This window comes from Asterias rubens, chromosome 2 (genome assembly GCF_902459465.1).
Source record: "Asterias rubens chromosome 2, eAstRub1.3, whole genome shotgun sequence".
NCBI lineage: Eukaryota > Metazoa > Echinodermata > Asteroidea > Forcipulatida > Asteriidae > Asterias > Asterias rubens.
In genome coordinates, this window is record NC_047063.1 from 12,202,847 (window position 1) to 12,215,726 (window position 12,880).

Consider the following 12,880-nt stretch of genomic DNA (forward strand, 5'->3'; position numbering starts at 1 on the left):
GAAACAAAGAAACAAAGAAACAAAGAAACAAAGAAACAAAGAAACAAAGAAACAAAGAAACAAAGAAACAAAGAAACAAAGAAACAAAGAAACAAAGAAACAAAGAAACAAAGAAACAAAGAAACAAAGAAACAAAGAAACAAAGAAACAAATAAACAAATAAACAAATAAACAAATAAACAAATAAACAAAGAAACAAAGAAACAAAGAAACAAAGAAACAAAGAAACAAAGAAAGAAAGAAAGAAAGAAAGAAAGAAAGAAACGAACGAACGAACGAACGAACGAACGAACGAACGAACGAACGAACGAACGAACGAACGAACGAACGAACGAACGAACAAACAAACAAACAAACAAACAAACAAACAAACAAACATTGACATTGGGTGCATTCTATCAGCTTCCCTGGGTCTACCCACGGTGCTCACTCGGGTGAGCCCCTGACAAGAGCTAAACGAACGACCACCCACCGTTCTCGTAGTGACGTCATGCACCTGGGGCCAGCCCCGAAGTGACCCCCTTCAAAAGCAGGGCACTGGGGGCTGACCCAGGTGAGCCCCTGTAATGAAGAATAAAGGTTTCCAAAGCACCGGGGCAGACCGGGTTGACCCAGGGAAGTTAATCAAACGCACCCAAAATGTGCCTCTTGTGACACAGCCCTTAGTCTGGTCCCACCCAAATGTCCAGCTCACTCTTAATGTTGTCTCAGCACAGTTCCAGCAACCCATCTTACTTTAACACACTAACCCAATTCAATACTCAATCTACAGTACTTCCAAGACTCAGCAAGGACTATAACTAAGATGAGTAGTCCCACCCTTCCCACTTCCGAGTTAACCTTCTCACAACTCAGAAAGTATCTGTAATCACCCAAAGGTTAACCAACCTACCAACTATCCCTAGGAAATAAAGCCTCCCCTATACCAGCAGAGCAGCTCTGCCCTACCACCCATCCCCAGGAACTAGAGCCTCCCCTCAACCCACAGAGCAGCTCAGCCCTAACACCCATCCCCAGGAATTAGAGCCTCCCCTATATCCACAGTGCAGCTCAGCCCTACCACCCATCCCCAGGAATTAGAGCCTCCCCTATACCCACAGAGCAGCTCAGCACTACCACCCATCCCCAGGAATTAGGGCCTCCCCTATACCCACAGTGCAGCTCAGCCCTACCACCCAACCCCAGGAATTAGAGCCTCCCCTATATCCACAGTGCAGCTCAGCCCTACCACCCATCCCCAGGAATTAGAGCCTCCCCTATACCCACAGTGCAGCTCAGCCCTACCACCCAACCCCAGGAATTAGAGCCTCCCCTATACCCACAGAGCAACTCAGCCCTACCAGCCATCACCAGGAATTAGGGCCTCCCCTATACTTAACAGAGCAGCTCAGCCCTACCAGCCATCACCAGGAATTAGAGCCTCCACTATACCCACAGAGCAACTCAGCCCTACCACCCATCCCCAGGAATTAGAGCCTCCCCTATACCCACAGTGCAGCTCCGCCCTACCACCCATCCCCAGGAATTGGAGCCTCCCCTATACCCACAGAGCAGCTCAGCCCTACCCAACTACCCTAGGAATTTACGTATTCCCTTCCGCACCCACCCTCAATAACAAATCCCAACCCCAAACTAACTACACTATAAAGTATTCCAGCCTCCCTGAAACTCACAACATACATGAGCAACCCATTCCCACCCACATCATCAATTAATACACCCCCTTGCCCCGCCCTCCCCTGGGATATCTAGTCACATGTTTACCCAGTTCAAAAGAATCCAACCCTCTTCTCAAAAAATAAATAAAAATAAAACACACACAAAGAGTCAAGTCCTTCCCAACAATAATTGTTGTTGATTGAGCCCTTTATACTTTCCTACGAGCTTGAGCCTGTGACCAATCTTCAACTAAATGAGTATGCTCCTCAAAATTACACAAATCCAAGCCTGTCTAAACAACACAGGACTTACGAACCCCTAAGTCGACCACCCCCCCCCCCTTAAAAAAAAACAAATGAAAAAATGTAAAAGAAAAAACACATGACTCATTACGCAATACCTTTTCTATCTTACACTACCACCTTCCCAAAACTAGCAATGGGGAACATGACACACATGAGCATGTTCTAATAGCACACTCATGGTTGATAATCCATTTAGCACTGTAACAACAACCAAACCCATAGTGCACTATTTACTGCGCCTCCAATTCATTAAATTTATAAACTCAAAGAATTTGTACATCCACCCAGCCCAGTGCCAAGTTGATAAGACAGAACTCTGAATCCATCAAATTCCAACAGTATACAGTCTCCAGACTACCAAGCAGCGTTCTCGTGGTTCGTTGCCTAAATGCCAGTATTAAAACCACCCTAGGACCAGTCAAAACTCTCTGAAAGAGGTCAGGCTGGCTAGTCCAAAGTGAAACAGCATCCGTTTTTTATATCAAATATGGACCAGTGAAATTGCCAGCTACATGTTCATGTAGCTGGTCCTACAGATTGGTAAATGAACAAGTTCAAGGCAAACCCTGCCAAGTCTGTTGACTCAGATGAAATCAGCTGGCCCAGAACAAAATGAGTCCATGACATAAGAAACCAGCCAACAGACTCTGACGGTGAAGGGTAAAGCATTTGCTTGTATGAAGAAAACAAATCAAAACTAAAGAACAATGAGTTGTAATGAAGGTTAAATCATTGTAGATATCAACTTCTTCTATTAAGTCTAGCTTTAAATCTTTGCTATCGACTTGGACTATGCTCAGTCACTTAAAAATTATTACCCAGTACTTTTTTGGACTTGAACACTTTACTGTTACTCGATGCTGGCAACTTATTTCCTCTCACATAGACGTTTCCCTAAAACGTTATCCATGTTGTTAATATACTAAAGAAGAAAAAAAAACATTACTCAACTTAAAAAAAAAACAATCACAACTACAACTTCAAGTGGATTTTTGAACCACTAAAGGTTGAAAGAATGCGCCTGTACATTTTGTCATACCATGCATAATGGTAGTTAACGTACACGCACAAAAATAAAGTGATAGTTACGTAAAAGGCAAGTCATTTTTTCCCTTATTTCGCTTATAATTTAAAATAAAACGTTTAGTACGTAAACTTATATTCATCCTTAATAGAATATAAATCAAAAGGTATTCAAGGCAAAACTCTATCGTTAGTCAGTATTAACATTTTTTTTATTTTTACTTTTTTTTTTTTATATTTAAATTTATTTTATCAAAAGAAAATAATTTGGATTTTTTTTTTTTTCACATGCTAAAAGAGAGTAAAAATTGGAAGTATTTCTTATTAGGGGGTCAAAACTATGGAGCGCCTGCTGTGTCAGGAAGTAACATACGAATAAATACAGGCAAATTTAAATTCCCCCTCTAGAGGGCACTGTTTATGTTAACTTGGATTTCTTGTAGCTATAGCTATCTGTTCCTATCTGTACTTTGTATCATTCATCAAAGACAATTTTCAGGTCAGGATAAAGAAATATGGGAGCTATGATTGTACCAGCTTTTACAACTTCGATACCACTACCATTTCAAAGAGTAGGCTGATAATTTAACACTAGCTTTATCGCATAAATGTGAAACAACAAATTTAGTTATTTTTTCACAATGTCAAGGTTGGGGTTAAAGTGTACCGGATGTACATATCTCAATTGATAGTGTTCATCAATCTGTTTACAGAATTACATACTACTGCTTTATAAAATAACATTGTACACAACAGCACCTGTACAGCTTGTAGCATGACGCCAATGTTGACCATCAAGTAGCTCATGACGACAGTTTGCTAAATTGGTGGATGATGAACTGTCTGGAGATATGCGTTGTGTAAGCTGCTTAGGAAACTGCTATCACTCTGTAAAAAAAGAAAAAAGATTGATGGTCAAGTTATAAAATTTAGGTTTAATTAAGGGAATCAATGTGTGGTGAAGAGGTTTTCAACTAGTGGTTTAATCCCAACGAGGCCTGGTTCTTGATAATTTTACTGAGACGAAGTCGAGGTAAATTATAAAGAACCAGGTCTCGGCGGGTTTAAACCACTAGTTGAAAACCGATTCGACACACTTTGATTCCCATTCATAAATACCTTTTCGGTCAAAAACATCATCACTTTTTGGTCAAAAAGTAAAATAAATGCAAAAATTATAATTGTTAAATGATTTCTTTCAACACAACACCCCTCCAGCTATGAAATGGTAAAGCCCTCCCCTGCCTTCGGGTAAACAACTCCTTATAAGGGAATACTGTGGCACAACTGTTTCAGCTGTTGCTCTTGACCAATAGGAATGAAGAAACTGTCTTATAAGAACAGGTGCAAGGTCGGGTGAACTAACACTTTTTACCGGTCATAAACAAAGGTTTATACACACCCACGTGACGCAGTTGGAAGTCACACATAATATGTGGCTTTTCTTACAAAAGTGATTTGAATTTACCTGTAATAAATGTACAAATGCCTGCTTGAACTGCTCTTTGTTCAGTATCTCTCCAGAGTTCACCCTCCCTGCTGGTTCCACCCTGTTCAATAGTGGATTGTGCTGAACTGAATTAGCAAGATGACCTCCTGCTTGCTGATTGGACGAGAGTGCAGACTGGACCACCACATTTTGTAGGACAGGGGGATAAAGCTGCTGTTGACTGGCCATCACTACGGTCTCACTGGAAGCTCTCTTTCTGAACGCTTGTGGCGTCAAAAGAGTTGGAGGAAGAAGTGAGCCAGGGATCCTCTGAGGAGAAACAGGCTAAAATACAAACAATTAATTATTATTATTATTTCAGGTTTATTAAAACAATGTATTTGTAGCCCAGGGGCTTAATTAGTACAAAGATTACAATTTTAAAAATTTAAATACAATGTACAGTACATCAAATTATTACTTTAAAAATAATTGCGGATTTAATAATAATAATAATTGTAATGGAGTCTTGTACAGTGCCGGTATCTGCAACAAAAGGGCAGTCATGGCGCTCACTAATAATTCAAATAAACAGGTCAAAAGAAAGGAACAGAAATAGGTACACATGTAACAAATAGACTTCTAAAGGATAAAGCAAACTTGGCACACAGTAAGAACCTCTTCATACTCAATTCTGGTTTGAATCAATGTCTCAATATTTAAAAAATGTATGTTTTAAGCCACTAATTGTCCATGCCCTTTTCCTTGCATTTTGATATTTTTTATCTGTACCAATTTATTACCCTTATTTTGTCTGCAAGTTTGCACCAAACAGGGTTAAAAGCAACTCCTGGTATGGGGCTACAAGAAGAACAATTATTAAATGTAACAAAACAAAAACATTTAGAGAGGAAGGTAGAGTTTGATGCTCCTCTTATAACAGTCCAGATTGTAGGATGGAAGAAAACATGCACCAGGCAAGGAATTCCAAAGAGATGAGAAGTATGAGGAATAAAGCTGTTGCAATGACTCCTGTTCTATATCTCAGCAAATCAAGAGTGTATGGATGAGAAGAAGAAGCAGAAAGTCCGGTTTCAAGCTCAAACATTCTGATAGGTAGCACTAATCCTGTATATATAGGATTTGAGGCATTGCATGGTAAGGTATCAATATATATATTTGGTTTGCGGTAACACGATGTGTGTATCTACTTGCCAGGTAGAGTTTGTTCTAGAAACGTTGAGACCAATTTAAGAACTGACTCCGCAGTAGTTCAGTTAATTACAATCCTTTAAGCTAATGTAGTAGTCCCAGCCTATTTTCTATACCATCTGCCCGGGGAATAGTTATAAAGCAGGACAGTTCTTTTCAGAACTGAGAAGTCTCCAAAACACCCAAACAATCTACTCCGCGGTAGTAGAATAAAGCAAGACAGTTCTCTAAGAAAAAACTCTACCTGGCAAGTAGATACACACATGGTGTTACTGCAAACCAAATATATATTAATCCTGTGTGCCTTTGAAATTAATGTGGACTTACCGTATGAGTTGTAACACCATTGGTCGTTGTTTGGTTTGATGTATTAGGTCTCATTTGTCCAAACTGCACCCCTCCTAAAGCTATCTGCTGTAAAGACCTTACACCTTGGTTACCAGTGAACTGTACCGGTTCCCTGCTACCTTTAGGCTTCACATGCACGTTCGGTTGAATGGAAGAGGGTTGTATAAACTGTAACGGCGACGGCTGAGACGTCGGTATTACCGATCTCGTCGAGGTCAGTAGTTTCTGGTTCATATCGGGGTTGTTGGGTTGCCCGACAATGTCCTCCGCTTTTGGTTTTGGTCCAGCGGCATAGTGTCCATGATCACCCCCTCCTGATGGGAGTTTCTGACTACCAGCAAATGATGAGTGTCCCTTGGAGCTAGAGGACATAGAGGAACCACTGCCCTCTGTTGTCTCATGTTTTCCAGTTCGCTGCGCGATACTAAGCTGCGCGAGCAGATTCTGTATCGGGTACCCCTGGCTCTTACTATCGTTCTCCTTTGTAGTAGAACCTGTGTGCTGCTGCTCCAAACTCTCCACGGTCATCATCTGACCCCTCGATCCCTGACCCTGTCCAGCTGACCCTTGACTCGAGTCACTTTCTGGAGACTTCTTGGAGGTCGTTTGGTTGTCGTGTCTTCTCTCCAGACTCTCTACAGTATGAACCTGTCTGTTACTAAGCGGATGATCCGGCATCACTCTTTGGCTTTCCCCAGCTGCGTTAGACAGAAGCTTCTGCAACATTTCCGGCACCTGAGCTGCCTGGCCACTGCTCATGATAGAGTTGCCGCTTAAATATCCCAGACTACCTTGCATGGAGACTGAGCGTTGGAACCCAGGATGCATGCTAGGTCCACGGGACATTGGACCTATGACCTTATTGGTTGTGGGTTGATCGCTCACCATGCCCGTCTGTTTAGAGTTCTGGTCTGGGGTACCGTCCTCTGGTTTGACAGGTACCGGGCGTAGGACGGTGGGCGACTCCGATGCTATACGTGGGGGACTCTTGGGCTTAGGGGAAGAGACTGGAATCTTGTCATCTTGTTGAGTCTGCAAAAGACATGTCAGATAAATAAGAAAAAACAAACATGATTATTTTTCAACATACAAATGTAGGTTGAACAAAGACAAACTTACTTCAGCAGGTTTTGAACCTGTCACCTCTGGATTATTGTCCCAGTGTTATAGGGATTTTGTCTTCTGGTTGGTGCGTCCCCGTATGGTTTATTATCATGGACTGAAGAATGGTGACTCACAAGTGGGCGCTATCAGTCAGAATTTCAACACAACCTGCCGTATCGGGGGACCAGAATTGCCAGCCATATCAGCGATCTACCAACTGAGCCATAATGCTGGCGGTCTATTTTGTCAACATCTTTGTTTTGCCAATATCTTTGTTTCCCCAGTTGATCTTGAGGTTGCAAGTTCAACTCCCTCTCAACTCAATTTGTCTTTGCTCAACCCAAATTGAGAATAATATACCTAGTTAGCTTCCTTTCTGGTTTATAATGCAACAGACAGGCTTAAAAACATTTGAAAAGATAGGCTAAAAAGATAAGTTGATTTAAATTAAAATCTACAACATTAGATAGAGAAATATTTAATAGAGTAGGCCTATAACATTTATTTGTAACCTCGATAAAATAAAACAGTTTTAAGTTAAATACACTCGTTAATAAAAAATAAATAATAAAAAAAACAATAAGAAATTTGACGAAATTCCTATTTCAAAAACATTACGAGAAAGAACCAAGGCAAGGCAAAGAAACAGCAGCAACAAGACATTTTAAAGGCAGTGGACACTATTGGTAATTACTCAAAATAATTATCATCATAAAACCTTTCTTGATTACCAGTAATGGGGAGAGGTTGATAGTATAAAACATTGTGAGAAACAGCTCCCTTTGAAGTGAAGTAGTTTTCGAGAAAGAAGTTATTTTTTACAAACTTGATTTCGAGACCTCAAGTTTAGAATTTGAGGTCTTGAAATCAAGCATCAGAAAGCACACAACTTAGTATGACGAGGGTGTTTTTTTATTTTCATTATTATCTCGCAACTTCGACAACCGATTGAGCTAAATAAAAATCACAGGTTTGTTATTTTATGCATATGTTGAGGTACACCAACTGTGAAGACTAATCTTTGACAATTACCAATAGTGTCCACTGTCTTTAAACAACACATCTACAAAGGAAGGCAAAATACATTGAAACTGTGTGTTAACAAAATTGCTAAATGAGGGAACAATTGTAATATGAGATCACTCAATAACAGCAAACCTATTGGGAAAAACCAAAAAATAACACCAGGGCCCAATTTCATAGTTGAGCAGACAATTTTGCTCAAACATTTCCTGCCTAACAAAATAGGCAGGATACAAGTCAAATATTGTACTTGTGACCTTTTTCTGGTAACCATAATTAGTGCTACATGTATTTTTTGCATTAAAAGCAGCTTTATGAAAGCGGAGACTTTTGGATGCTAGGTGGCAGCAGACTTACCAGGTAAATTTCCATTATTTACGTAGTTCTTAGCGTGCGCACATGACCGAGAACAATGGATTTTACCTGGTAAGTCTGCTGCCACCAAGCGTCCCAAAAGTCTCCCATTGAGCCCATGGGTTGAACAAATTCTTATAGTCTTACAAATTATACATGTTCCCTGCATCCAGTAACATTAATTCTAACACTCATTGCACAAAGAGGAACCAGACCGTTTTTCCTTCCAGCCTCGCTTTGATCACATTGAGTTGAATGGGAGAAAACCAAAACGGCCGCACAAAACAAAATATATTGAGCTCCGAGGAAGAATTAAAATAAATTTCACACCTTGTTATACTCATGCTGTGCTCTAGACAACATCTGCATAATGTCCACTTGTTGTGTGGACTGCCCAATTGCGGACTGGTGTCCAAGTGTTGATGGGCCAGCATCACTCTCCGACACACTCCGACTACGATGCCCACCGCCTTTAGCTCTCTTCTTAGCTTTATAAACCAAGCTTCAAGATAAAAAGAAAACAATTTATTGATAAATGGGTAATAAATTGAAACACTAAATGGAACGAATTATGAGAAAATACACGTAGAGTAAACTATTGCAAACTGTCAACCAACCAAAAGGACCTAGCGTAAAAATTGAAAACAAAATTAGTGGCCTGATGCTTTGACCCTAGCAGAGTCTTTCTTGAAGGCTCAAACGTGTTTTGATGGAACATCATATATGAGACTTTTCTTGAAGAAAGATGGAAATATTTATCAAAATAATTAGTTTGCCGGCCATACCGCGAACTGACAGATGATACACCACAGTCAAAACACTGTGTTTTTAAAATAAAATTATGATTGTTCGGATTGAAGTTTAACCATATTATTTTAAACATTCTCTCCCCCTGTCCCTCGTCTAGCCTCTCAATATTGATGGGAGCGCAGAAGATTTTGTAGAAGCATCAGGCACATTTATCAATAAAGCCATATTTTTTTATGATTTAGATGAAAATTTGGAAAGATTTAGAGGCCAGGGGTCAATTTCACAGAAAGTCCTACGAGACATTGAATACTTAAGGCTAAAGCTAACAACATCAGACTAGTCTTAACTTTTTGTGAAATCGACCCCTTGGCTAATAATTAATTCAATATTGTCATAATCACAGTCCGAGGTCTACTTGTCAATACTTGTCTATTCTGCAACACCAGGAAGTGAGGGGTACCAGCATAAAGTCACCATACTCTAAATTAAATGAATGTATGCAATATTTTTGAAAAAAATGATAACCATTTGAAGTGATTCTGTATGCTTCTTTTTTGAAAGGGCAAGGACACCAAAGCATGTTCTCCTTGGTAAAGTGCACCCTATGAGGAAATGTAAATTTCTACTTGAGCATTTTAAGGTCATCAGGGGGCAAGGAGGTGATTGGAGGTGATTACCTTCATTGCCTTTCATGCATCCTGGATTCCAATAAGGGAATCAATGTGTAGTGAAGAGGTTTTCAACTAGTGGTTTAAACCCGCGCCGAGGCCTGGACTTCATCATTTTACCGAGACGAAGTCGAGGTAAATTATCAAGAACCAGGCCTCGGCAGGTTTAAACCACTAGTTGAAAACCGATTCACACACTTTGATTCCCATTCATGAATACCTTTTCGTTCAAAAACATCAACACTTTTTGGTCAAGAGGTAAAATACATGCAGAAATTATAATTTCTTTCAACACAACACCCCTCCAGCTATAAAATGGTTAGGCCCTCGGGTAAACAACTCCTTATAAGGAGATGCTGTGCGCGGCGCGCGTATCGCGTTATGTTGCATAACTGTTTCAGCCATTGCTCTCGACCAATAGGAATGAAGAAACTGTCTTATACACACAGGTGCAAGCGCGCGTGTCACGCCCATGTTATAACACTTTTTACTGGTGTTATACATGTGTATCATCCGTTCAAACAACACCTCGTGATGCCCTCTCGACCAATCAAAATGGATAAAATGTCTTAGGTATTTATGAATACTCATTTAAAAGCATAAGGCCAATGCAACATACAATAAATACCAGTGAAAGTTTAATCTTAATTGAGTCTAAATCGTGAAAAGAAAAATATTGTCACTATTTTAAAAATTAGACTTTGGATGTGTGAGGTTAAAACTAACTATACAAGTTTTAAAAAAATAATAGGTTCACAAAAACATCAGGAGAAAACCATATAGAATGCTCCGGATTGAACAGTAGGGCTTTTAAAACCAAGATAAACACCAAGTAGAAGACCTTGTTTTAATTCAGCGTACTTCGGTCAAAAATATGAGGAGAAAAATGGGTCCAGAATGCCAAACAGTTTTGGATAAACCAGGGGAAAACCCTGTGTATTGTTTCATAACTTGAGAAAAGAGAATTGTCTGTACCAACCAAAAGGACCCATATGTAGGTATAAATGCAAACAAATAGTTAGTGGCCTGATGTTTTGACCCTCAGAAAGACTCTGCTAGGGTCCAAACGTCACGCCATTTCCTTTTTTTTTTTAAAGTTTCATAACTTGATGTAGTGTTTACCTTTCCATGAGTCTTGATACCTGTTGACACTCGGTTCTGTCATAAAACCACAGTCCATAAATGGCTACAAGAAATAAAAAAAACATATACATGTAAGAGGGGTGACAGTCATTGGGTATTTTTGCAAAGTGGTTTAGAGTACGGACTAAAGTTCTGGTGGTTAAGTTGTTGTGGGTGAGTGTGGATTCGAATCCCAGTCAAAACTCTTGTGTCCTCGAGCAAGATGCTAAAAAACATATAAAACATAAGAGGGGTGAGAGTCATTGGGTGTTTAGAGCAACGAACTCAAGCCCTGGGCCCAATTTCATAGAGCTGCTTAAGCACAAAATTTTGCTTAAGCAAAAAAATCCTTGCTTAGTAAAATCAGATTACCGGCCAAGACTCCACTCAATTGTTATGCTAAGTGAACATCAGCTAAATACCAGTCACAATCAATGTATATGACATAACAATTTTGCCAGTAACATGTGTAAAATAAGCGAGCTGTTTTCGTGCTTAAGCAAATTTTTTGCTTGAGTAGCTCTATGAAATTGGCCCCCGGGTGATGAAGTTATCATGGTTAAGTTATCATGGGCGAGTGTGGGTTCGAATCCCGGCCAGAAGCAACTGTAGTGAAGCGTCTTGCTCAAGGACACTACTGCCATGACCGTGATTCGAACCCACAATCCGATGACTAAATCACCAGAACTTGAATTTGCTGCTACAAACCCCCTTGGCCATAACATCCAGTAGGCATGTTTGTGCCCTGGAATCAGTTGCTCTGGATTGTTTTCTCTCGCACACATGTTAAAAGCATCTCAAGATTTAATCCAAACAGTTGGTTTTTGTAGTTTATTTTAAGCCTAGGGGCTTTTCAGAAAGGCAAAGAGGGTAAAACCTGCACACTCTGTGGGATAGGTGCAACCATTTTACCTCTAGCTGGTGCTTGAGCAGCACTTACATGCATTGACATGTCAATTTGACCAGAGAAGGGCAATCATGGTCTAATTTCAAAGAGCTGCAAAAGGTATCTAAGCACAACAGAATGTTGCTTACCAGAATAAGGTTACCAGCCAAACTACCATTTCACATACAATTTGTGACCAGTATCCTGCTCACTTCTGTTGAGCAGCAATTGTTCGGCATTTTTTCTGCTTAAAGCAGCTAAAGCAGCTATATGAAATTGGGGTCAGGGAATGCATTAAATAGTATTTTATTAATTTTGGTTTTTACCCTTCACCGATGTGTGTATATAAGCACTGTATACTCAGTGTCTTACCACCAACTACATGAAGAAAGGTATATTAGTAAGACACTCCTCTTGATGCAAATGTCGTGGATTCAAATCCCAATCTGCCAGTGATTTTGTTCACAGAACTCAGGAAAGTACTGAGTATACAGTGCTGACACACACCGGTGTAAGTTAAAACCAAAATAAATATTCTTTATCCCTGATGCAAATTTGTTATCTATTACATTATGGTATTGTTTTATCGGTGAACAAGTGATCTGGTTTCGGACTCACATTGTGCCGTCTTGTACAGCAAGAATGGATCTTGCAGTTGGAATTCCAGGTCCTTAGTGACCGGTTCCGTCAGGTTATTCATACTCAGACGATTCATGATCATGAAGCCATTGTAAGGTGAAACAGACCTGCAAAACAACAACAACAATAACAACAACGTCAACATCAACAAACTTTTTAATAACAATAATAATAATAATAATAATAATAATAATAATAATAATAATAATAATAATAATAATAATAATAATAATAATAATAATAATAATAATAATAATAATAATAATAATAATAATAATAATAATAATAATAATAATAATAATAATAATAATAATAATAATAATAATAATAATAATAATAATAATAATAATAATAATAA

The 12,880-nt window shown here is 39.3% G+C and overlaps 1 protein-coding gene across 1 annotated transcript; it reads right to left on the reverse strand.

Annotated features, from left to right (window-relative positions):
- Positions 1 to 2,894: 2,894 nt before the first annotated feature.
- LOC117287544 (mRNA-decapping enzyme 1B-like) lies at positions 2,895 to 12,634 on the reverse strand. Its single transcript, XM_033768195.1, has 6 exons — positions 12,502 to 12,634; positions 10,998 to 11,061; positions 8,788 to 8,959; positions 5,956 to 7,008; positions 4,456 to 4,761; positions 2,895 to 3,875 (listed from the first exon to the last, which is right to left on the reverse strand). The coding sequence occupies exons 1-6, from the start codon at positions 12,602 to 12,604 to the stop codon at positions 3,807 to 3,809; spliced, it is 1,767 nt and encodes a 588-aa protein (XP_033624086.1). The 5' UTR covers positions 12,605 to 12,634; the 3' UTR covers positions 2,895 to 3,806.
- Positions 12,635 to 12,880: the final 246 nt, after the last annotated feature.